Source organism: Apodemus sylvaticus, chromosome 7 (genome assembly GCF_947179515.1).
Source record: "Apodemus sylvaticus chromosome 7, mApoSyl1.1, whole genome shotgun sequence".
Taxonomy (NCBI): Eukaryota; Metazoa; Chordata; class Mammalia; order Rodentia; family Muridae; genus Apodemus; species Apodemus sylvaticus.
In genome coordinates, this window is record NC_067478.1 from 6,156,879 (window position 1) to 6,184,235 (window position 27,357).

General features: G+C 41.1%; 1 protein-coding gene across 1 annotated transcript in view; it reads left to right on the plus strand.

The window, feature by feature from the left end:
* Positions 1 to 27,357, plus strand: part of Zcwpw2 (zinc finger CW-type and PWWP domain containing 2) — a 121,314-nt gene that overhangs the window by 80,948 nt on the left and 13,009 nt on the right. Inside the window, exons 6-7 of the mRNA XM_052187036.1 lie at positions 7,179 to 7,237; positions 9,458 to 9,525. Of these exons, the coding sequence (XP_052042996.1) occupies positions 7,179 to 7,237; positions 9,458 to 9,525 (127 nt within the window). The remainder of the gene's footprint in view (positions 1 to 7,178; positions 7,238 to 9,457; positions 9,526 to 27,357) is intronic.

Here is a 27,357-nt window from a genome sequence, read left to right on the forward strand (position 1 = left end):
TAGCTCTCTATCTGATGTAGGGTTGGTGAAGATCTTTTCCCAATTTGTTGGTTGCCGATTTGTCCTTTTGATGGTGTCCTTTGCTTTATAGAAACGTTGTAATTTTGTGAGGTCCCATTTGTCAATTCTTGATCTTAGAGCATACTCTATTGGTGTTCTGTTCAGGAAATTCCCCCCTGTACTGATGTCCTCAAGGGTCTTCCCTAGTTTCTTTTCTATTAGCTTCGGAGTGTCTGGCTTTATGTGGAGGTCCTTGATCCATTTGGAGTTGAGCTTAGTACAAGGAGACAAGGATGGATGAATTCACATTCTTCTGCATGCTGACCTCCAGTTGAACCTTCACCATTTGTTGAAAAGGCTCTTTTTTCCATTGGATGTTTTCAGTCCCTTTGTCGAGGATCAAACGGCCATAGGTGTGTGGGTTCATTTCTGGATTTTCAATCTTGTTCCATTGACCCGCCTGCCTGTCACTGTACCAGTACCATGCAGTTTTTTTTTATTTGATATATTTTTTATTTACATTTCAAATGATTTCCCCTTTTCTAGACCCCCACTCCTCGAAAGTCCTGTAAGTCCCCTTCTCTCCCCCTGTCCTCCCTCCCACCCCTTCCCATTTCCCCGTTCTGGTTTTGCCGAATACTGCTTCACTGAGTCTTTCCAGAACAAGTGGCCACTCCTCCTTTCTTCTTGTACCTCATTTGATGTGTGGATTATGTTTTAGGTATTCCAGTATTCTAGGTTAATAACCACTTATTAGTGAGTACATACCATGATTCACCTTTTGAGTCTGGGTTACCTCACTTAGTATGATGTTCTCTATCTCCATCCATTTGCCTAAGAATTTCATGAATTCATTGTTTCTAATGGCTGAATAGTACTCCATTGTGTAGATATACCACATTTTTTGCATCCACTCTTCTGTTGAGGGATACCTGGGTTCTTTCCAGCATCTGGCAATTATAAATAGGGCTGCTATGAACATGGTAGAGCATGTATCCTTATTATTACCATGCAGTTTTTAACACTATTGCTAGGTAGTATTGCTTGAGGTCAGGATACTGATTCCCCTAGAATTTCTTTTGTTGTTGAGAATAGTTTTAGCTATCCTGGTCTTTTTGTTATTCCAGATGAATTTGAGAATTGTTCTTTCTAACTCTATGAAGAATTGAGTTGGAATTTTGATGGGTATTGCATTGAATTTGTATATTGCTTTTGGCAAAATGGCCATTTTAACTATATTAATCCTGCCGATCCATGAACATGGGAGGTTTTTCCATTTTTTTGAGGTCTTCTTCAATTTCCTTCTTCAGAGTCTTGAAGTTCTTGTCATACAGCTCTTTCACGTGTTTGGTAAGAGTCACCCCAAGGTACTCTATACTGTTTATGGCTAATGTGAAGGGTGTCATTTCCCTAATTTCTTTCTCAGCCTGCTTATCCTTTGAGTATAGGAAGGCTACTGAGTTGCTTGAGTTGATTTTATAACCAGCCAATTTGCTGAAGTTGTTTATCAGCTGTAGGAGTTCTCTAGTGGAGTTTTTTTGGGTCACTTAGGTAGACATATCATCTGCAAATAATGATAGTTTGACTTCTTCCTTTCCAGTTTGTATCCCTTTGACCTCCTTATGTTGTCTAACTGCCCGAGCTAGTACCTCAAGTACAATATTGAAAAGATAAGGAGAAAGGGGGCAGCCCTGTCTAGTTCCTGATTTTAATGGGATTGCTTCAAGTTTCTCTCCATTTAGTTTGATGCTGGCTACCGGTTTGCTGTATATTGCTTTTACTATGTTTAGGTATGGGTCTTGAATTCCTGTTCTTTCCAAGACTTTAAGCATGAAAGGATGCTGAATTTTCTCCAATGCTTTTTTAGCATCCAATGAAATGACCATGTGGTTTTTTTTCTTTGAGTTTGTTTATGTAGTAGATTGCATTGATGGATTTCGGTATATTGAACCAACCTTGCATCCCTGGAATAAAGCCTACTTGATCATGGTGGATGATCGATTTTTATGTGTTCTTGGATTCGGTTGGCAAGAATTTTATTAAGTATTTTTGCATCGATGTTCATAAGGGAAATTGGTCTGAAGTTCGCTTTCTTTGTTGGATCTTTATGTGGTTTTGGTATCAGCATCATTGTGGCTTCGTAGAAGGAATCGGGTAGTGTTCCTTCTGTTTCTATTTGGTGAAATAGTTTGAAGAGTATTGGTGTTAGGTCTTCTTTGAAGGTCTGATAGAATTCTGCACTAAAACCATCTGGTCCTGTGCTTTTTTTGGTTGGAAGGCTTTCTATGACCCCTTCGATTTCTTTAGGGGTTATGGGACTGTTTAGATGATCTATTTGGTCCTTATTTAATTTTGGTATTTGGTATTTGTCTAGGAAATTGTCCATTTCCTCCAGATTCTCCAGTTGTGTTGAGTATAGGCTTTTGTAGTAGGATCTGATGGTTTTTCGAATTTCCTCAGTTTCTGTTGTTATATCCCCCTTTTCATTTCTAAATCTGTTAATTTGGATACTTTCTCTCTGCCATTTGGTCAGTCTGGCTAAGGGTATATCTATCTTGTTGATTTTCTCAAAAAACCAGCTCCTAGATTCATTGATTCTTTGTATGGTTCTCTTTGTTTCCACTTGACTGATTTCAGCCTTGAGTTTGATGATTTCCTGTCTTCTACTCCTCCTTGGTGAATTGGCTTCTTTTTGTTCCAGGGCTTTCAGGTATGTCGTTAAGCTGCTAGTGTATGCTCTCTCCATTTTCTTTTTGGAGGCACTCAGGGCTATGAGTTTTCCTGTTAGCACTGCTTTCATTGTGTCCCAAAGATTTGAGTATGTTGTGCTTTCATTTTCATTAAATTCTAAAAAGTCTCTGATTTCTTTCTTTATTTCATCTTTGGCCAAGGTGTCATTGAGTAGAGTATTGTTCAGCCTCCATGTGTATGTGGGCTTTCTGTTGTTTTTGTTGCTATTGAAAACCACTCTTACACCATAATGATCTGATAGGAGGCATGGGATTATTTCAATCTTTTTATATTTGTTGAGGTCTGTCTTGTGACCAATTATATGGTCGATTTTGGAGAAGGTACCATGAGGTGCTGAGCAAAAGGTATATTCTTTTGTTTTAGGGTGAAATGTAGTATAAATATCAGTCAAGTCCAATTGGTCCAAAGCTTTAATTAGTTTTATTGTGTCCCTGTTTAGTTTCTGTTTTCCTGATCGGTCCATTGAGGATAGTGGAATGTTGAAGTCACCCACAATTATTGTGTTAGGTGCAATGTGTGCTTTGAGCTTTAGTAAAGTTTCTTTTACGAATGAGGGTGCCCTTGCATTTGGCGCATAGATGTTCAGAATTGAAAGTTCTTCTTGGTGGATTTTCCCTTTGACCAGCAAGAAGTGTCCTTCTGTATCTCTTTTGATGACTTTAGTTTGAAAGTCAATTTTATCTGATATTAGAATGGCTACTCCGGCACGTTTCCTGAAACCATTGGCTTGTAAAATTGTCTTCCAGCCTTTTACTCTAAGGTAGTTTTTGTCTTTGACATTTAGGTGTGTTTCCTGTATGCAGCAAAATGTAAGGCCCTGTTTCCTTATCCAGTCTGTTAGTCTATGTCTTTTTATTGGGGAGTTGAGTCCATTGACGTTAAGAAATATTAAGGAATAGTAATTATTACTTCCTGTCATTTTCGGTGTTATTTTTATATTTGAGTGGTTATCTTCTTTTGGGTTTGATGAAAGAAGGTAACTATCTTGCTTTTTCCAGGGTGTCGCTTCCCTCCTTGTATTAGAGTTTTCCTCCTATTATTCTTTGTAAAGCTGGGTTTGTAGAAAGATATTGTGTAAATTTGGTTTTGTCATGGGATATCTTGGTTTCTCCATCTATTGTGATTGAGAGTTTTTCTGGGTATAGTAGTCTTGGCTGACATTTGTATCTTCTTAGATTCTGCATGAGGTCCAGGATCTTCTAGCTTTCATGGTCTCTGGTGAGAAGTCTGGTATGATTCTGATAGGTCTTCCTTTATATGTTACTTGGCCTTTTTCTCTTGCTGCCTTTAATATTCTTTCTTTGTTTAGTACATTTGGGGTTTTGATTATTATGTGACAAGAGGTATTTCTGCTCAGGTCCAGTCTGTTTGGAGTTCTGTAGGCTTCTTGTATATTCATGGGTATCTCTCTCTTTAAGTTGGGAAAGTTTTCTTCCATAATTTTGTTGAAGATATTTGCTGGCCCTTTCAGCTGTAAATCTTCACTCTCATCTATACCTATAATCTTTAGGTTTGGTCTTCTCACTGTGTCCTGCATTTCCTGGCTGTTCTGGGATACAAGATTTTTGCATTTTACATTTTATTTGACTGTTGAGTCAATGGTTTCTATGGTATCTTCGGCATCTGAGATTCTTTCTTCCATCTCTTGTATTCTGTTGTTGATATTTGCATCTATGGCCCCTGATTTCTTCTCAAGGTTTTCTATCTCCAAAGTTGTCTCCCTTTGTGATTTCTTAGTTGTTTCTACTTCTGATTTTAGATCCTGGATGGTTTTGCTTAGCTCATTCACTTGCTTGTTTGTGTTTTCCTGTAATTCTTTAAGAGATTTTTATGTTTCCTCTTTCATTACTTCTGCAGTTTGACTCACTTTCTCCTGCATTTCTTTAAGTTGTGTGTGTGTGTGTGTGTGTGTGTGTGTTTCTTCTTTCTTGGCTTCTATCTCTTGAGTCTTATTGTCCTGAATTTATTTAAGTGATTTTTTTGTTTCCATTATACGGGTTTCTAGCTTATTCATGTTCCCCTGTATTTCTTTAAGAGATTCATTTATGTCCTTTTTGTGTTCTTCTAGCAGCATCATGAATAGTGATTTTAAATCCAAATCTTGTTTTTCTGGTGTGTTTGTGTAACCAGGACTCGCTGATGTTTGAGAGTTTGGTTCAGACGCTACCATATTGCCTAGATTTCTGTTAGTAGCATTCCTGCATTTGCCCTTTGCCATCTTGTTATTTCTGGTGTTAGTTGGTCTTGTTAGCTGGTATTTGTGCATCCTGTGAGACTGTAGGGCTATTTCTGCAACACTGGATGGCTGGGTTTCCCCTGTTACAGATTGCTGATGTGCTGTCCTCTTCTTGGGTGCCCTTGCAGCCCTAGTGTGCCTTGCCCCAGGTTGTCTGTGTGTACCAGGCGGTGCCCGTTTGCTCCTTCAGTGAGTGCTGATGGTGTATGCTGTGTGACCTTTTCCGAATGCTGGTCACTCTGCTGGGCAGCTGATCTCCCAACTGGGTTGGTGCACACAAGGCTAGCCTAACTGCTGAGGCCTGAGTCTAGGCAAAAGCCTGGTAGGCTAAGGCCTGAGCAAAGTTCCCCTTGGGCTGTGACTGTTAATTGGTTCTGCCAGGAGGCCAGGATTGTGTGCACCTGCGCTCCCTGAAAGTGCAAGGAGAGTCTGCTAGGCTAACAACCTCCTGGCCGGGTTGGCACACAGATGTCCCACCGAGCAGCCCAGGGCCTGGGGTCAGTCCAAGGCCTGTCTGGCTTAGACCCCTGGTATGTTAGCCTCGGGCTATGACTCTTAGCTGACTTTGCCTGCTAGAACTTCAAATGGAGGTGCGCACGCGCAGGGCCGGGCAAACAACCTCCTCGCCAGGTTTGCACACTGATGGCTCCCCCGAACAGCCCTGGGCCTGGGTGCAAGCCTACACCCGTCGGGCTTAGACCCCCACGATGTTGGCCTTTGGTTATATTTGCGTACCTCAGTCTGTCTGATTTCTCTGGTGCCCGAGATCCTAGATGGCGGAGAGACTCTCATAACTGACTGGTGGGAAGCAGAGTTCTGATGTAGCTTCTGTGGGTGAAAGGCACTGTAAATCTGCCACCACTTGCAGCCTGGCTGGCCAGCGAAGGTCAGTGGTAGCAGGTGCAAGGCCTGCCTGGACCCTGTCACCTTGGTTCCACTGCTGATGGCCCTTCAGCTGGACCAGCTGCTGCCACCACCGCTCGTTTTGGTTTTGTTTTTTTTTTTTTTCTCTTAAGTTCCTTTTTATTTTTGAAAGCTTTAATGATTTTCTGAAAACTCGTGGAAATTAACAACTGAAACATGTAAACAGTTTCAAAGTCTCTCTGCTGTAATAGTTAACAGCCCCAGCTAGCATGTCCCCTAGTGTCCCACCTGAATTCCACGTGTTTGGGGTATACTCTAATTGATAACAGTTTTCTGCCCTGCTGTTGATAAGGCGTCCAGTGCAGTCCATCCTTAGTGCTCCAGGAGCAACCACTCTCTGACATCCAGGACCATTCATTATGTTTGCTTGCTTTTGAACTTTATATCAACTGAACTATACATTGAAGACATCATTTTGTGGGTTTTACTTTTCTTGCATGTTCTATTTGCCTTTAGTTTTAGTTATTCATCACTAGTGAAGGTAGTGTATGAGATCTTGTGTGAGTCTTTTATGTTAATTGCTTTTGTGCTTCTGCCTCTAGTTTAGGAATCCTAGGAAACCTGTGTGTGTGTGTGTGTGTGTGTGTGTGTGTGTTTTAAATTTGGAAATTCTAATGTTCTCAGGAGATGTAACTTAAGATTTTTCCTTCAATAGTACAGACTGAGTGTGTTCTTTGTGTCAGAAACACTGCTTTCCCATCTCACCTGGAAGGCCAGATAGATAACAACTGCTTTTGTGCACTAGTGAGTAAAGTTTTGCCTGTTCTTTTCATAGTCAAAAAAAATCCTGTTGTCTCCAGTCCTTATCAGAGCACTTTGCAGCAGAGTGCAGAACTTGTCTTTGCTTAGACATAAAAAGCCAGCCGTGTTTCTTGGGCAGTGCATTACTACAAATTGTTGGGAGTTTCTACTAGGTCACTTCCCACCAGGTAACTTTGCATTGTGCATTCTGTAGGCTGAATGCTTCTGTTTTCCTTAAGATAATTGTCAGACTTAAAAATCATCTTATTTTATGGTTTTGTGAATGTACACATGGGAATGTTTGAAATAGCAGATTCTTACTTGATGATTCTGTTTCTGGAGTCAGGCAGGCTAGTACCTCTGCAATGACTGTGAGGTGGAGGCTAGACCAAAAGGTCTTGTTGAGAAGTATGGGCTTAGTGACTGTGAGGTGGAGGCTAGACCAAAAGGGCAGCACAAAACCCACTAGTATATTGAGCAGATCTAAAACAATATGAACTAATTCATTTTTGATCTTTATTTATAGATGCAAGTTTCCAAAAATAATACTGAAAAGAAAAGGCCCAGGGTTAGAAAGAGGAAAAGGTATGTTCTGTGAAATTAAAGTATTAGGATAAAATTGAGATGTATAAATTGTATTTAATTATTGTATGACATTTCCCTGAATTTTCTCTTCACTGGGAAACATTGTGCTTAAAATTTTTTAAGAGAATTAGTAAATTAGCAATTGAAAGTGCAGAGAAAGTTATGCTTTATTTTGTTTGGTTTGGTTTTCCAACAGGGTTTCACTACGTAGACCAGGCTATTCTCAAACTACCTCCCCTCCTGTCTCAGCCTCGAAGATGCTGGGATCACAGGCACAAGTCACAATTCTTGGATGAGACAGTTTTATATTCTTATAAGTATGCTGAGCCAGAACTTTTAAAAATATATCTATTCATATTCAGAGTGTGCACATTTTCAGCTATTTTGTTTTAAAATTTTATTTATTTACGATCCAGCCATTGTCCCTCCCCCAGATCCCCTCCCACAGATCTTCATCCAATTCCTCCTCCCCCTGTCTCTGAGAGGATGCTTCCCACCCCACCATGCCTCCCCCCTCCTTGGTGCCTCAAATCTTTCTTTTCCCACTGAGGCCAGACCAGGCAGTCCTTTATTATATGTGTGCTGGGGGCCTCTGACCAGCTGCGTGCACTGCCTGGCTGGTGTCTGGGAGCTCCCAGGAGTCCAGGTTAGTTGAGACTGCTAGTCTTCCTATGGGGTCACTCTCTCCTTCATTGTCTTCAAGCCTTCCCCTAATTCAACCATAGGGGTCTCTGACTTCAATCCAGTGCTTGGTTGTTCAGTGTCATGTCTGTTTCAGTCATGACACTGAGAGGCTGTTGGTTGGGTCTCTCAGAGGACAGCCATGCTAGGCTCTTGCCTATAAGCACATCATAGCACCAATAATAGTGTCATGCCTTGGTGCCCCTACCAAGAGGTAGATCCCAAGTTGAGCCAGTCACTAGACTTCCTTTCCTTCAGTCTCTTTTCCACTTTTGTCTCTCCAGTTCTTTTAAACAGGAACAATTCTGGGTCAGAAATTTTGACTGTGGGTTGGCAACCCTGTCCTTCCACTTGGAGCCCTGTCTGTCTACTGGAGGTGGACTCTTTGAGTTCCCTCTCCGCACTGTTGGGCATTTCTGCTAAGGTCATGCCATTTTCTGAGAGTCTCTCACCTCCCAGGTTGAACCAGAATTTTTAAAGATTATTATCATTTAAACATCCAAGATAGCCTTTAGTTTAAAATAGGTAAGACAAGCCAGTGTCAAATCCCCATAATAAAATAGTCAGTCACTGACTGTCCATTCCAGTGCTTCTCCCTGAACCAGCCTGCATGTGTGTTCTTCAGTATGCGACCAGCGCTCCACTAGGATCCTCAGTCACAAAGGCTGCCTGCCATGCCTTTGCAGAAGAAAGCCAGTTTTAAAATTACTTATTTATGTATTTATTTATTTATTTAATTTTGTTTTGTATGTTAAAAGTGTGAGGGGCATGGATGTCCATGGTGCACATGTGGAGGAAGAGGATAAATCTCAGGAATTGACTCTCCCCTGCAACTTTAGAGGGTCTTAGTAGTGAGCTCAGCTTGTCCATCTAGTGCAAAGCTATCTCCACCCTCTCGATAACTCATTCTTAAAAATGGACTTTGACTGCTTTAGTTACACACTGCAGTAATCCCATCGCATACATTGGGCAGCATTGTAAAGTTACCCCCATTTAAAAGGTGAAGACTCAGGGCTTGCAAAATCGACTCCTAGGAACCTCCGATGGCAATACTGCATTGGCACAGACGTTTCTTGTCAGATTGCAGTGTGATGGAGAAGCAGGGCTTTGGCCTCCGACAGAACACCTTCTGTCATGGCATGATTTACCTGTGCTGTCAGACTTGTCATTGCCTCTGTAGTCTCAGGGCCTCAGCCTCTTTACATAATGAGGACAGTACTTACTTACTAGATATATTTGGAAGGTAATTACATGAAGAATGCCTATGTGAGTGCTTGTTGGATTGGCCTCTCAGTGCTTTGCTGAGAGCACAGGTCATATTTGTTCCCTGTGAGACAGCCAAGAAAACATACCCAGAATCTGATATGTATACAGTCACATATACAGTTAGCAAATGCACATCTCCATGTGTGCCATAAAATGCATACATGTATGTATGTGCACATGTGCATGCATGGATGCCTATGTGTGTACATATGTGTATGCATGTCTGTTGGGGTTTCTCTTTTGAAACTAAATCTGTCAAAAATCTTTTTTTAGGGATGCTGCTTTAAAGTGCTCTGTTGAAATTTTTTGTTCTGATGAAGCCCTGTCAAAGGAAAACATGGGTATGTGAAGCCTGTCATGGTTTTTATTTCTTTGCCTGGATATGATTTCAAAAAATGTAGTTGTTCTAAGCAGAGCTCATGGAGGCTCACAGTCTGAAGTAGCAAGTGCAGAGCCTCCAGGGGTGGGCGAGAGGTCTGCTGCATATCTATCATAGGTGTGGCTTGCTGTTTTAGTGGCAGTGGTGGTGTCTCTAACTCTCTTGCCTGATCTTGGGACCCCCCTTCCTCCTGCTGGTTCCCTAGCTCAGCTTTGATGTGAGGTTTTTGCCTGGTGTTATTGTATCTTGTTGTGTCATGTTTGGTTAATGTTTCTGGGAGGCCTGCTCTTTTTAAAGAAGAGATTGGGGTAGGGTGGGGATAGGGAGGGGGAGGTGTGTTTGGAGACTAGCAGGGAGAGAGGGGCGGAGAAGCTGCAGTCAGTATATCTTGCATAAAAGAAGAATAAAACTATAGTTGTTGGATTTTAAGGGATACAAAGCTATTGTGCACATATATAAATAAAAAGTTAATGGGCCATTTTGTGTCAGATGGGAGGTCTTCTGTCTTCTTTGAGTTTCTGTCTTAATTAGAATTTCTCTGAAATTGCCATATATTTAGTGTTTTAAAATAAAGTGTTGACAACTGTAGAAGAAAATGTTATCAACTGTGCATCAACTCAGACCTTTCCATCCCAAACCTATTGGATTCCAAAGAAAGAGGGAAAAATGGTACTAAAAGTAGCCTATGGCCTAGGCTAAAGTAAATGCCACTGGTAATTGTCTTCTTTATTTTTCTATTGCTATTGTAAAGTACCATAACCAAAGCAAAATGTTTAATTTGGCTTAGTCTCAAAGGGTTAGAGTTCATGATGGTGTAGCCAACGAAGTGCTGAGAGCTCATTCACATCTTGATCTACAACCAGGAGGCAGAGAAAGAACCCCAAAGCCCAGTGACACCCCTCCTCCAGCAAAGTTACCTCTAACCCCAAACAAGTTCCACCAACTGGGAACCAAGTATGGAAATCCATGTATAGGCTCATCCAAGCCAGCACAGGAGCAGATCTAATAGAAAGGGTGCTAATGCAAGCATGAGGTTTGGCTCTCATGCTACCAATTGACTCACCCTCCAGCTTCATCAATTTTCAAAAGTAAGCTGATGCTTTATTTGCAAGATGGAGCTGTGGCAGTCCTGCTCAGAGCACACCAGACTAGAGGTTCTATTAGTAGTGCTCCTCCTTGAAGCCACTGCACAGCCGTGGACACTGCATTTCAAGTGACTAAATGAGCCACTGGCCTGTTTTCTTATGGAAAGAGAGTGAGGCAGGGAGAGAAGGATGGAATAGTTATTTCCAAAGTCCTTTTGTTTTTCTTCCTAAGCATCTTAAAGTCCTGTTGCTCCTGTCTCTGTCTAGGGCCTCTGCTGTTGTTCACAATCCTGACTTCTGTTCTTGGCTCATTCTTCCTTTTGACTTTCATGATCATTTTAATTCCTATGTTCCAGTAGCAAGGCAAAGGCCTGTGTGCCCCTAAATGGACACACAGAGGAGGGCTAGCCAGCTTACCTACAGGCTCTGTCTTAGTTAGGGTTTTACTGCTGTGAATAGACACCATGACCAAGGCAACTCTCATAAGGACAACATTTAATTGAGGCTGGCTTACAGGTTCAGAGGTTCAGTCCATTGTCATTCAAGGTGGGAGCATGGCAGCATCCAGGCAGGCATGGGGCAAGAAGAGCTGAGAGTTCTAAATCTTCATCTGAAGACTGCTAGCAGAATACTGACTTCCAGGCAGCTAGGATGAGGGTCTTAAAGCCCACACCCACAGTGACACACCTACTCCAACAGAGCCACACCTCCTAATAATGCTACTCCCTGGGTCAAGCATATACCAACCATTCCATTCCATTCCCTGACCCCCATAAGATTGAGTCTTTGGGGGCCATACCTAAACACAGTATAATGCAAAATACATTTAATCTGACTTCAAAGGTCCTTATAGTCTATGGCAAACTCAACAATATTAAAAGTTGAAAGTCTCTTCTGAGAGTCAACTAAGCACTTTACTCTAACCCCCCAAAGCAAAACAGGAAACCACCTGGGCAAACTCCAAACTCTGCATCTCCATGTCTGTCAAGGAGGTCTTCAGATATCCAACTCCTTTTTTCATCTTTGTAGATTGCAACAAGCTTGCTTCTCCTGGCCTGGTTCCACTCCCTATTAGCAACTTTCCCAGGAGAATCATTTCATGGTGTGGTTGTAATCTGAAGGAACCAGGCCTTCTAGCTCTTATGAATGTAGAGAGAGATTATTTAACAGCTAACACCTTAATTATGGACATTCAATCTCTATATTCTCTTCAGAGTCAGTAAGCTGTGGCTCATTTAGTCATTTTGATATGATTTCACTTTAGAATTTTGGATGCCAAACAAAGGGAAGAGAAATAGCCTTGCAAAGGACAAAGCACAGGGACCCACTGATGCAGTGGCTACAACAGGGTGGGGTCAGTCCTACTCTGTGACAGAAGGTGACCTATGTCCAAGTTCTTGGTCTCAATTTCCTGGTATACTCACATGATACTGTTTCTTATTTTCCTGCCTCAGATCTGCTGTTTGGGGATGGAATCCCCCCTCCCTCCCTATCCCTTCCCTCTTCCCTTCCTCTCCCCTTCCTTTTCCTTTCCCTCCCCCTTCTCCATTTCTCTCCTTCCCTCTCCCTTTCATTTTTTATTATTATTAATTTTTTTATTTATTCAATATATTTTTATTTACATTTCAAATTTCAAATTATTTCCCCTTTTCTGGCTCCCCTCTCCCAGAAAGTCCCATAAGCCCTCTTTCTTCCCCCTATTCCCCCCATCCACTCCTTCCCACTTCCCTGTTCTGGATTCCCCTATATTGCTACACTGAGTCTTTCCAGAACCAGGGGCCACTCCTCCTTTATTCTTGGACATTATTTAATATGTGGATTATGTCGTGGGTATTCCAAGTTTCTAGGCTAATAATATTCACTTATCAGTGAGTGCATTGATCTTTTGAGACTGGGTTGCGTCACTTAGTATGATGTTCTCCAGCTCCATCCATTTGTCTACGAATTTCATGAATTCATTGTTTCTAATGGCTGAATAGTACTCCATTGTGTAAATATACCACATTTTTTGATTTTTTATATTTAATTTTTTTATTTGATATGTTTTTTATTTACATTTCAAATGATTTCCCCTTTTCTAGACCCCCACTCCCCGAAAGTCCCGTAAGCCCCCTTCTCTCCCCCTGTCCTCCCACCCACCCCTTCCCACTTCCCCGTTCTGGGTTTGCCGAATACTGCTTCACTGAGTCTTTCAGGAACAAGTGGCCACTCCTCCTTTCTTCTTGTACCTCATTTGATGTGTGGATTATGTTTTGGGTATTCCAGTTTTCTAGGTTAATATCCACTTATTAGTGAATGCATACCATGATTCACCTTTTGAGTCTGGGTTACCTCACTTAGTATGATGTTCTCAAGCTCCATCCATTTGCCTAAGAATTTCATGAATTCATTGTTTCTAATGGCTGAATAGTACTCCATTGTGTAGATACACCACATTTTTTGCATCCACTCTTCTGTTGAGGGATACCTGGGTTCTTTCCAGCATCTGGAAATTATAAATAGGGCTGCTATGAACATAGTAGAGCATGTATCCTTATTACATGGTGGGGAATCCTCTGGGTATATGCCCAGGAGTGGTATAGCAGGATCTTCTGGAAGTGAAGTGCCCAGTTTTCGGAGGAACCACCAGACTGATTTCCAGAGTGGTTGTACCAATTTGCAACCCCACCAGCAGTGGAGGAGTGTTCTTCTTTCTCCACACCCTCTCCAACACCTGCTGTCTCCTGAATTTTTAATCTTAGCCATTCTGACTGGTGTAAGGTGAAATCTCAGGGTTGTTTTGATTTGCATTTCCCTAATGACTAATGAAGTTAAGCATTTTTTAAGATGCTTCTCCGCCATCTGAAGTTCTTCAGGTGAGAATTCTTTGTTTAACTCAGTACCCCATTTTTTAATAGGGTTGTTTGGTTTTCTGGAGTCTAACTTCTTGAGTTCTTTATATATATTGGATATTAGCCCTCTATCTGATGTAGGATTGGTAAAGATCTTTTCCCAATTTGTTGGTTGCTGATTTGTCCTCTTGATGGTGTCCTTTGCCTTACAGAAACTTTGTAATTTTATGAGGTCCCATTTGTCAATTCTTGATCTTAGAGCATATGCTATTGGTGTTCTGTTCAGAAACTTTCTCCCTGTACCGATGTCCTCAAGGGTCTTCCCCAGTTTCTTTTCTATTAGCTTCAGAGTGTCTGGCTTTATGTGGAGGTCCTTGATCCATTTGGATTTGAGCTTAGTACAAGGAGACAAAGATGGATCAATTCGCATTCTTCTGCATGCTGACCTCCAGTTGAACCAGCACCATTTGTTGAAAAGGCTATCTTTTTTCCATTGGATGTTTTCAGCCTCTTTGTCGAGGATCAAGTGGCCATAGGTGTGTGGGTTCATTTCTGGATCTTCAGTCCTGTTCCATTGATCCTCCTGCCTGTCACTGTACCAATACCATGCAGTTTTTAACACTATTGCTCTGTAGTATTGCTTGAAGTCAGGGATACTGATTCCCCCAGACTTTCTTTTGTTGCTGAGAATAGTTTTAGCTATCCTGGGTTTTTTGTTATTCCAGATCAATTTGATAATTGCTCTTTCTAACTCTGTGAAGAATTGAGTTGAGATTTTGATGGGTATTGCATTGAATCTGTATATTGCTTTTGGCAAAATGGCCATTTTAACTATATTGATTCTACCGATCCATGAGCGTGGGAGGTTTTCCCATTTTTTGAGGTCTTCTTCCATTTCCTTCTTCAGAGTCTTGAAGTTCTTGTCATACAGATCTTTCACATGTTTGGTAAGAGTCACCCCAAGATACTTTATACTGTTTGTGGCTATTGTGAAGGGGGTCATTTCCCTAATTTCTTTCTCAGCCTGCTTATCCTTTGAGTATAGGAAGGCAACTGATTTGCTTGAGTTGATTTTATAACCTGCCACTTTGCTGAAGTTGTTTATCAGCTGTAGGAGTTCTCTAGTGGAGTTTTTTGGGTCACTTAGGTAGACTATCATGTCATTTGCAAATAATGATAGTTTGACTTCTTCCTTTCCAATTTGTATCCCTTTGACCTCCTTATGTTGTTGAATTGCCCGGGCTAGTATCTCAAGTACAATATTGAAAAGATAAGGAGAAAGGGGGCAGCCCTGTCTAGTCCCTGATTTTAGTGGGATTGCTTCAAGTTTCTCTCCATTTAGTTTGATGCTGGCTACCGGTTTGCTGTATGTTGCTTTTACTATGTTTAGGTATGGGCCTTGAATTCCTGTTCTTTCCAAGACTTTAAGCATGAAAGGATGCTGAATTTTGTCAAATGCTTTTTCAGCATCCAATGAAATGATCATGTGGATTTTTTCTTTGAGTTTGTTTATGTAGTGGATTGAATTGATGGATTTCTGTATATTGAACCAACCCTGCATTCCCGGGATAAAGCCTACTTGATCATGGTGGATGATCGTTTTGATGTGTTCCTGGATTTGGTTGGCAAGAATTTTATTGAATATTTTTGCATCCATGTTCATAAGGGAAATTGGTCTGAAGTTCTCTTTCTTTGTTGGATCTTTGTGTGGTTTTGGTATCAGCGTAATTGTGGCTTCGTAGAAGGAATTGGGTAGTGTTCCTTCTGTTTCTATTTTGTGGAATAGTTTGAAGAGTATTGGTGTTAACTCTTCTTTGAAGATCTGATAGAATTCTGCACTGAAACCATCTGGTCCTGTGCTTTTTTTGGTTGGAAGACTTTCTATGACTCCTTCTATTTCTTTAGGGGTTATGGGACTGTTTAGATGATCTATTTAGTCCTGATTTAATTTTGGTATTTGGTATCTGTCAAGGAAATTGTCCATTTCCTCCAGATTCTCTAGCTGTGTTGAGTACAGGCTCTTGTAGTAGGATCTGATGATTTTTTGGATTTCCTCAGTTTCCGTTGTTATATCTCCCTTTTCATTTCTAAGTTTGTTAATTTGGATACTTTCTCTGTGCCCTTTGGTCAGTCTGGATAAGGGTTTATCTATCTTGTTGATTTTCTCAAAGAACCAGCTCCTGGTATTGTTGATTCTTTGTATGGTTCTCTTTGTTTCTACTTGATTGATTTCGGCCCTGAGTTTGATGATTTCCTGCCTTCTACTCCTCCTGAGTGAAATAGCTTCTTTTTGTTCCAGGGTTTTCAGGTGTGTCATTAAACTGGTAATGTATGCTCTCTCCATTTTCTTTTTGGAGGCACTCAGGGCTATGAGTTTTCCTCTTAGCACTGCTTTCATTGTGTCCCATAGATTTGGGTATGTTGTGTCTTAATTTTCATTGTGTTCTAAAAAGTCTTTAATTTCTTTCTTTATTTCTTCCTTGACCAAGGTATCATTGAGTAGAATATTGTTCAGTTTCCACGTGTATGTGGGTTTTCTGTTATTTTTGTTGCTATTGAAGACCACTTTTACTCCATAGTGATCTGGTAGGAGGCATGGTATTAGTTCGATCTTCTTATATTTGTTGAGGTCTGTCTTGTGACCAATTATATGGTCGATTTTGGAGAAGGTACCATGAGGTGCTGAGAAAAAGGTATATTCTTTTGCTTTAGGATAGAATGTTCTATATATATATATGTTAAATCTAATTGGTCCAAAGCTTCAATTAGTTTCATTGTGTCCCTGTTTAGTTTCTGTTTTCCTGATCGGTCCATTGATGAAAGTGCAGTGTTGAAGTCATCCACAATTATTGTGTTAGGTACAATGTGGGCTTTGAGCTTTAATAAAGTTTCTTTCATGAAAGAGGGTGCCCTTGCATTTGGAGCATAGATGTTCAGGATTGAGAGTTCTTCTTGTTGTATTTTTCCTTTGATCAGCAAGAAGTGTCCCTCAGAGTCTCTTTTGATGACTTTGGGTTGAAAGTCAGTTTTATATGATATTAAAATGGTTACTCCACCTTGTTTCCTGAGACCATTTGCTTGTAAAATTGTCTTCCAGCCTTTTACTCTAAGGTAGTGTTTGTCTTTGACCCTGACGTGTGTTTCCTGTAAGCAGCAAAATGTAGGGTCCTGTTTACATATCCAGTCAGTTAGTCTATGTCTTTTTATTGGGGCATTGAGTCCATTGATGGTAAGAGATATTAAGGAATAGTGATTGGTTAACTTCTTTTGGATTTGATGAAAGGTTACTATCTTGCTTTTTCCAGGGTGAAGTTTCCCTCCTTGTATTGGTGTTTTCCTCCTATTATCTTTGTAGGGCTGGGTTTGTGGATAGATATTGTGTAAACTTGGTTTTGTCATGGAATATCTTGGTTTCTCCATCTATGGTGATTGAGAGTTTTGCTGGATATAGTAGTTTTGGCTGGCATTTGTGTTCTCTTAGAGTCTGCATGAGATCTGACCAGGATCTTCTAGCCTTCATAGTCTCAGGTGAAAAGTCTGCTGTGATTCTGATAGGTCTTCCTTTATATGTTACTTGGCCTTTTTCTCTTCCTGCCTTTAACATTCTTTCTTTGTTTAGTACATTTGGTGTTTTGATTATTATGTGATGGGAAGTATTTCTGTTCTGGTCCAGTCTGTTTGGAGTTCTGTAGGCTTCTTGTATATTCATGGGCATCTCTCTCTTTAGGTTAGGGAAGTTTTCTTCCATAATTTTATTGAAGATATTTGCTGGCCCTTTTAGTTGTAAATCTTCACTCTCATCTATGCCTATAATCCTTAGGTTTGGTCTTCTCATTGCGTCCTGCATTTCCTGGATATTTTGGGTTACAAGCTTTTTGCATTTTGCAGTTTCTTTAACTGTTGAGTCCATGGTTTCTATGGTATCTTCAGCATCTGAGATTCTTTCTTCTGTTTCTTGTATTCTGTTGTTGATATTTGCATCTATGTCCCTTGATTTCTTCCCAAGGCTTTCTATCTCCAAAGTTGTCTCCCTTTGAGTTTTCTTAGTTGTTTCTACTTCTGATTTTAGATCCTGGATGGTTTTGCTTAGCTCCTTCACTTGCTTGTTTGTGCTTTCCTGTAATTCTTTAAGAGATTTTTGTGTTTCCTCTTTTATGACCTCAGCCTGTTGACCAAAGCTCTCCTGTATTTCTTTAAGTGTTTTTTTGCGTTTCCTCATTATTGGCTTTTGTATTCTCCTGGATTTCTTTCAATGATTTTTGTGTTTCCCTTGCAAGGGCTTCTAACTTTTGATCCATTTTCTTCTGAATTTCTTTAAATATGCCCTTCATGTGTTCCTGTACCAGCATCATGACCAGTGATTTTAAATCCAAATCTTGTTTTACTGGTGTGATGGGGTATCCAGGACATGCTGGTAAAGGAGAATTGGGTTCAGATGTTGCCACATTGCCTTGATTTCTGTTAGTGACGTTCCTGCGTTTGCCTTTTGTCATCTAGTTCTCACTGGTGTTAGTTGGTCTTGTCAATGCTGGACTCACCAGTGCAAGCTGCCTCTTCCAAGGTGGCCTCTCGTGCACAGCTTACCTCCTGCACTGCCTGGAGACAGGGTGCTGTTGCCCAGGCTGTTCAGATCCCGAAGCAGACACCTGAAGGCTCCTGCTGGGGCCCGCTGGATTCACCAGAGCACACGGACTACTCCCTGCTGGCCGCCCGGAAGCCCCTCTTGCCTCTTGCAGGACCTGGAGATGTGGTGTTGCCGCCCAGGCTGATCTGGATCCGGAAGCGGAGAGATCTGAGTGCTCCTGCCAGAGGCCTCAGGACTGGAACCTTTTGAGACTGGGTTGCATCACTTAGTATGATGTTCTCCAGCTCCATTCATTTGTCTATGAATTTCATGAATTCATTGTTTCTAATGACGGAATAGTACTCCATTGTGTAAATATACCACATTTTTTGTATCCATTCCTCTGCTGAGGGACACCTGGGTTCTTTCCAGCTTCTGACTATTACAAATAGGGCTGCTATGAACATAGTGGAGCATATGTCCTTATTGCATGCCGGAGAATCCTCTGGGTATATGCCCAGGAGTGGTATAACAGGGTCCTTCAGAAGTATCATGCCCAGATTTCTGAGGAACTGCCAGACTGACTTCCAAAGTGGTTGTACCATCTTGCAATCCTACCAGCAGTGGAGGAATGTTCCTCTTTCTCCACATCCTCGCCAACACCTGCTATCTCCTGAGTTTTTAACCTTAGCCATTCTGACTGGTGTGAGGTAAAATCTCAGGGTTGTTTTGATTTGCATTTCCCTAATGATTAATGGTGTTGAACATTTCTTAAGGTGCTTCTTAGCCATCCGAAGTTCTTCATGTAAAAATTCTTTGTTTAGCTCTGTACCCCATTTTTAGTAGGGTTATTTGGTTCTCTGGGGTCTACCTTTTTGAGTTCTTTGTATACATTAGATATTAGCCCTCTGTCGGATTTAGGGTTGGTGAAGATCCTTTCCCAATCTGTTGGTTGAAGTTTTGTCCTTTTGACAGTGCCCTTTGCCTTACAGAAACTTTGTAATTTTATGAGGTCCCATTTGTCAATTCTTGATCTTAGAGCATAAGCTATTGGTACTCTTTTCAGGAACTTTTCCCCTGTGCCCATGTCCTCAAGGGTTTTCCCCAGTTTCTTTTCTATTAGCTTCAGTGTGTCAAGTTTTATGTGGAGGTCCTTGATCCACTTGGAGTTGAGCTTAGTACAAGGAGATAAGAATGGATCAATTCGAATTCTTCTGTATGCTGACCTCCAATTGAACCAGCATCATTTGTTGAAAAGGCTATCTTTTTTCCACTGGATGTTTTCAGCTCCTTTGTCGAAGATCAAGTGTCCATAGGTGTGTGAGTTCATTTCTGGGTCTTCAATCCTACTCCATTGGTCCACTTGCCTGACATTGTACCAATATCATGCAGTTTTTATTACTATTGCTCTGTAGTAACGTTTGAGGTCTGGGATACTGACCTCAAACTTCCCCCAGAAGTTCTTTTACTGTTGAGAATAGTTTTAGCTATCCTGGGTATTTTTGCTATTCCAGATGAATTTGAGAATTGCTCTTTCTAACTCTATGAAGAACTGAGTTGGGGTTTTGATGGTAATTGCGTTGAATCTGTAGACTGCTTTTGGCAAGATGGCCATTTTAACTATATTAATCCTGCCAATCCACGAGCATAGAAGATTTTTCCATTTTCTGAGGTCTTCTTCGATTTCCTTCTTCAGAGATCTGAAGTTCTTGTTGTATAGGTCTTTCACTTGTTTGGTCAGAGTCACCCTAAGATACTTTATGCTGTTTGTGGCTGTTGTGAAGGGTGTCATTTCCCTAATTTCTTTCTCAGTCTGCTTATCCTTTGAGTATAGAAAGGCTACTGATTTCCTTGAGTTGATTTTGTAACCAGCCACTTTGCTGAAGTTGTTTATCAGCTGTAGGAGTTCTAATTGAAGCTTTGGACCAATTTGGACTATATATGTGTGTGTGTGTGTATGTGTGTGTAAAACTTTTCATCCCAAAGCAAAAGAATATACCTTTTTCTCAATACCTCATGGTACCTTCTCCAAAATCGATCACAAGACAGACTTCAACAAATATAAGAAGATTGAAATAATCCCATGCCTCCTATCAGATCACTACAGAGTAAAAGTGGTCTTTAATAACAATAAAAACAACAGAAAGCCCACATACACTTGGAAACTAAACAATACTCAATGATACCTTGGTCACGGAAGAAATAAAGAAAGAAATCAAAGACTTTTTAGAATTTAACAAAAATGAAGGCACAACATACCCAAATTTATGGGACACAATGAAAGCAGTGCTAAGAGGAAAACTCATAGCTTTGAGTGCCTCCAAAAAGAAATTGAAGAGAGCATATACTAGAAGCTTAGTGGCACAACTGAAAGCCCTGGAACAAAAATAAGCTAATTCACCCAGGAGGAGAAGAAGACAGGAAATCATCAAACTCAGGGCTGAAATCTATCAAGTAGAAACAAAGAGAACCATACAAAGAATCAACAAAACCAGGAGCTGGTTCTTTGAGAAAATCAACAAGATAGATAAACCCTTAGCCAGACTAACCAAAGGGCACAGAGAAAGTATCCAAATTAACAAACTTAGAAATGAAAAGGGAGATATAACAACAGAAACTGAGGAAATTCAAAAAATCATCAGATCCTACTACAAAAGCCTATACTCAACACAACTGGAGAATCTGGAGGAAATGGACAATTTCTTAGACAGATACCAAATACCAAAATTAAATCAGGATCAAATAGATCATCTAAACAAACCCATAACCCCTAATAAAATAGAAGGGGTAATAGAAAGCCTTCCAACCAAAAAAAGCACAGGACCAGATGGTTTTAGTGCAGAATTCTATCAGACCTTCAAAGAAGACTTAACACCAATACTCTTCAAACTATTCCACCAAATAGAAACAGAAGGAACACTACCTGACTCATTCTATGAAGCCACAATTACACTGACACCAAAACCACACAAAGATCCAACAAAGAAAGAGAATTTCGGGCCAGTATCCCTTATGAATATTGATGCAAAAATGCTCAATAAAATTCTTGCCCACTCGGCTTGGTGGGCCATCTGTGAGTCAACCTGCCCAGGTGATTGTTAGCACAGCAGACTCTCCCGGCGCTTTCAGGGAGCACGGGCGCGCACGCCATCCTAGTCACCTGGCAGACCCAATTAACAGTCATAGCCCTAGGGGAACTTTGCTCGGACCTTGGCCTCCCAGGCTTTTGCCTGGACTCAGGGACTGGGCGGCCAGGCTAACCTTGTGTGCGACAGCCCGGTTGGCGGTTCGGCTGCCCAGCGGAGTGAGCTGAACACAGGGGAGGTCACAGCAGCATACACCATGGGCACTCCCTGGGGGTGCACACAGGCTCCATCTGGTCCACAGACACAATCTGGGGCAAGGCCTCAGGCAGAAGCCCTCAGCTCTACTCTCTCCACTTCCGGATCCAGATCAGTCTGGGCGGCAGCACCACATCTCCAAGTCCTGCAAGTGGCTAGCTGGGCTTCCAGGCGGCCAGCTGGGAGAAGTCAGTGTGCTCCAGTGAATCCAGCGGGCCCCAGCGGGAGCCTTCGGGTGCCTGCTTTGGGATCAGAACAGCCTGGGCAGCAGCACCCTGTCTACAAGCAGTGCAGGAGGTAAGCTGTACACCAGAGGCCAACTGGGAAGGGGCAGCTTGCACTGGTGAGTCCAGCACTGACAAGACAAACTAACACCAGTGAGAACTAGATGGCAAAAGGCAAACGCAGGAACGTCACTAACAGAAATCAAGGCAATATGGCAACATCTGAACCCAATTCTCCTCTACCAACATGTCCTGGATACCCCATCACACCAGTAAAACAAGATTTGGATTTAAAATCACTGGTCATGATGCTGGTACAGGAACACATGAAGGACATACTTAAAGAAATTCAGGAGAAAATGGATCAAAAGTTAGAAGCCCTTGCAAGGGAAACACAAAAATCATTGAAAGAAATCCAGGAGAATACAAAAGCCAACAAGGAGGAAATGCAAAAAACACTTAAAGAAATACAGGAGAACTTTGGTCAACAGGCTGAGGTCATGAAAGATGAAACACAAAAATCTCTTAAAGAAAAACAGGAGAACTTTGGTCAACAGGCTGAGGTCATGAAAGAGGAAACACAAAAATCTCTTAAAGAATTACAGGAAAACACAAACATGCAAGTGAAGGAGCTAAGCAAAACCATCCAGGATCTAAAATCAGAAGTAGAAACAACTAAGAAAACTCAAAGGGAGACAACTTTGGAGATAGAAAGCCTTGGGAAGAAATCAGGGGACAGAGATGCAAATATCAACAACAGAATACAAGAGATAGAAGAAAGAATCTCAGATGCTGAAGATTCCATAGAAAACATGGACTCAACAGTTAAAGAAAATGCAAAATGCAAAAAGCTTGTAACCCAAAATATCCAGGAAATCCAGGACACAATGAGAAGACCAAACCTAAGGATTATAGGCATAGATGAGAGTGAAGATTTACAACTTAAAGGGCCAGCAAACATCTTCAATAAAATTATGGAAGAAAACTTCCCTAACCTAAAGAGAGAGATGCCCATGAATATACAAGAAGCCTACAGAACTCCAAACAGACTGGACCAGAACAGAAATACTTCCCGTCACATAATAATCAAAACACCAAATGTTCTAAACAAAGAAAGAATACTAAAGGCAGTAAGAGAAAAAGGCCAAGTAACATATAAAGGAAGACCTATCAGAATCACAGCAGACTTTTCACCTGAGACTATGAAGGCTAGAAGGTCCTGGTCAGATCTCATGCAGACTCTAAGAGAACACAAATGCCAACCAAAACTACTATATCCAGCAAAACTCTCAATCACCATAGATGGAGAAACTAAGATCTTTCATGACAAAACCAAGTTTACCCAATATCTATCCACAAACTCGGCCCTAAAAAGGATAATAGAAGGACAACACCAATACAAGGAGGGAAACTTCACCCTGGAAAAAGCAAGATAGTAACCTTTCATCAAACCCAAAAGAAGTTAAGCATTCAAATTTAAAAAATAACGTCAAAAATGATAGGAAGTAACAATCACTATTCCTTAATATCTCTTAACATCAATGGACTTAATGCCCCAATAAAAAGACACAGACTAACTGAATGGATACGTAAACAGGACCCTACATTTTGCTGCTTACAGGAAACACACCTCAGGGTCAAAGACAAACAGTACCTTAGAGTAAAAGGCTGGAAGACAATTTTACAAGCAAATGGTCTCAGGAAACAAGCTGGAGTAGCCATTTTAATATCAGATAAAATTGACTTTCAACCCAAAGTCATCAAAAGAGACCCTGAGGGACACTTCTTGCTGGTCAAAGGAAAAATACAAAAAGAAGAACTGTCAATCCTGAACATCTATGCCCCAAATGCAAGGGCACCCTCTTTCGTAAAAGAAACTTTATTAAAACTAAAAGCACACATTGCACCTAACACAATAATTGTGGGTGACTTCAACACTGCACTTTCCTCAATGGACCGATTAGGAAAACAGAAAATAAACAGGGACACTGTGAAACTAATTGAAGCCTTGGACCAATTAGATTTAACAGATATATATAGAACATTCTATCCTAAAACAAAAGAATACACCTTTTTCTCAGCACCTCATGGTACCTTCTCCAAAATCGACCATATAATTGGTCACAAGACAGACCTCAACAAATATAAGAAGATTGAACTAATCCCATGCCTCCTATCTGATCACTATGGAGTAAAAGTGGTCTTCAATAGCAACAGAAACAACAGAAAACCCACATACACGTGGAAACTGAACAATACTCTACTCAATGATACCTTGGTCAAGGAAGAAATAAAGAAAGAAATTAAAGACTTTTTAGAACACAATGAAAATGAAAACACAACATACCAAATCTATGGGACACAATGAAAGCAGTGCTAAGAGGAAAACTCATAGCCCTGAGTGCCTCCAAAAAGAAAATGGAGAGAGCATACATTACCAGCTTAATGACACACCTGAAAGCCCTAGAACAAAAAGAAGCTATTTCGCCCAGGAGGAGTAGAAGGCAGGAAATCATCAAACTCATGGCCGAAATCAATCAAGTAGAAACAAAGAGAACCATACAAAAAATCAATAATACCAGGAGCTGGTTCTTTGAGAAAATCAACAAGATAGATAAATCCTTAGCCAGACTGACCAAAGGGCACAGAGAAAGTATCCAAATTAACAAACTTAGAAATGAAAAGGGAGATATAACAACGGAAACTGAGGAAATCCAAAAAATCATCAGATCCTACTACAAGAGCCTGTACTCAACACAACTGGAGAATCTGGAGGAAATGGACAATTTCTTAGACAGATACCAAATACCAAAATTAAATCAGGATCAAATAGATCATCTAAACAAACCCATAACCCCTAATAAAATAGAAGGGGTAATAGAAAGCCTTCCAACCAAAAAAAGCACAGGACCAGATGGTTTTAGTGCAGAATTCTATCAGACCTTCAAAGAAGACTTAACACCAATACTCTTCAAACTATTCCACCAAATAGAAACAGAAGGAACACTACCTGACTCATTCTATGAAGCCACAATTACACTGACACCAAAACCACACAAAGATCCAACAAAGAAAGAGAATTTCGGGCCAGTATCCCTTATGAATATTGATGCAAAAATGCTCAATAAAATTCTTGCCCACTCGGCTTGGTGGGCCATCTGTGAGTCAACCTGCCCAGGTGATTGTTAGCACAGCAGACTCTCCCGGCGCTTTCAGGGAGCACGGGCGCGCACGCCATCCTAGTCACCTGGCAGACCCAATTAACAGTCATAGCCCTAGGGGAACTTTGCTCGGACCTTGGCCTCCCAGGCTTTTGCCTGGACTCAGGGACTGGGCGGCCAGGCTAACCTTGTGTGCGACAGCCCGGTTGGCGGTTCGGCTGCCCAGCGGAGTGAGCTGAACACAGGGGAGGTCACAGCAGCATACACCATGGGCACTCCCTGGGGGTGCACACAGGCTCCATCTGGTCCACAGACACAATCTGGGGCAAGGCCTCAGGCAGAAGCCCTCAGCTCTACTCTCTCCACTTCCGGATCCAGATCAGTCTGGGCGGCAGCACCACATCTCCAAGTCCTGCAAGTGGCTAGCTGGGCTTCCAGGCGGCCAGCTGGGAGAAGTCAGTGTGCTCCAGTGAATCCAGCGGGCCCCAGCGGGAGCCTTCGGGTGCCTGCTTTGGGATCAGAACAGCCTGGGCAGCAGCACCCTGTCTACAAGCAGTGCAGGAGGTAAGCTGTACACCAGAGGCCAACTGGGAAGGGGCAGCTTGCACTGGTGAGTCCAGCACTGACAAGACAAACTAACACCAGTGAGAACTAGATGGCAAAAGGCAAACGCAGGAACGTCACTAACAGAAATCAAGGCAATATGGCAACATCTGAACCCAATTCTCCTCTACCAACATGTCCTGGATACCCCATCACACCAGTAAAACAAGATTTGGATTTAAAATCACTGGTCATGATGCTGGTACAGGAACACATGAAGGACATACTTAAAGAAATTCAGGAGAAAATGGATCAAAAGTTAGAAGCCCTTGCAAGGGAAACACAAAAATCATTGAAAGAAATCCAGGAGAATACAAAAGCCAACAAGGAGGAAATGCAAAAAACACTTAAAGAAATACAGGAGAACTTTGGTCAACAGGCTGAGGTCATGAAAGATGAAACACAAAAATCTCTTAAAGAAAAACAGGAGAACTTTGGTCAACAGGCTGAGGTCATGAAAGAGGAAACACAAAAATCTCTTAAAGAATTACAGGAAAACACAAACATGCAAGTGAAGGAGCTAAGCAAAACCATCCAGGATCTAAAATCAGAAGTAGAAACAACTAAGAAAACTCAAAGGGAGACAACTTTGGAGATAGAAAGCCTTGGGAAGAAATCAGGGGACAGAGATGCAAATATCAACAACAGAATACAAGAGATAGAAGAAAGAATCTCAGATGCTGAAGATTCCATAGAAAACATGGACTCAACAGTTAAAGAAAATGCAAAATGCAAAAAGCTTGTAACCCAAAATATCCAGGAAATCCAGGACACAATGAGAAGACCAAACCTAAGGATTATAGGCATAGATGAGAGTGAAGATTTACAACTTAAAGGGCCAGCAAACATCTTCAATAAAATTATGGAAGAAAACTTCCCTAACCTAAAGAGAGAGATGCCCATGAATATACAAGAAGCCTACAGAACTCCAAACAGACTGGACCAGAACAGAAATACTTCCCGTCACATAATAATCAAAACACCAAATGTTCTAAACAAAGAAAGAATACTAAAGGCAGTAAGAGAAAAAGGCCAAGTAACATATAAAGGAAGACCTATCAGAATCACAGCAGACTTTTCACCTGAGACTATGAAGGCTAGAAGGTCCTGGTCAGATCTCATGCAGACTCTAAGAGAACACAAATGCCAACCAAAACTACTATATCCAGCAAAACTCTCAATCACCATAGATGGAGAAACTAAGATCTTTCATGACAAAACCAAGTTTACCCAATATCTATCCACAAACTCGGCCCTAAAAAGGATAATAGAAGGACAACACCAATACAAGGAGGGAAACTTCACCCTGGAAAAAGCAAGATAGTAACCTTTCATCAAACCCAAAAGAAGTTAAGCATTCAAATTTAAAAAATAACGTCAAAAATGATAGGAAGTAACAATCACTATTCCTTAATATCTCTTAACATCAATGGACTTAATGCCCCAATAAAAAGACACAGACTAACTGAATGGATACGTAAACAGGACCCTACATTTTGCTGCTTACAGGAAACACACCTCAGGGTCAAAGACAAACAGTACCTTAGAGTAAAAGGCTGGAAGACAATTTTACAAGCAAATGGTCTCAGGAAACAAGCTGGAGTAGCCATTTTAATATCAGATAAAATTGACTTTCAACCCAAAGTCATCAAAAGAGACCCTGAGGGACACTTCTTGCTGGTCAAAGGAAAAATACAAAAAGAAGAACTGTCAATCCTGAACATCTATGCCCCAAATGCAAGGGCACCCTCTTTCGTAAAAGAAACTTTATTAAAACTAAAAGCACACATTGCACCTAACACAATAATTGTGGGTGACTTCAACACTGCACTTTCCTCAATGGACCGATTAGGAAAACAGAAAATAAACAGGGACACTGTGAAACTAATTGAAGCCTTGGACCAATTAGATTTAACAGATATATATAGAACATTCTATCCTAAAACAAAAGAATACACCTTTTTCTCAGCACCTCATGGTACCTT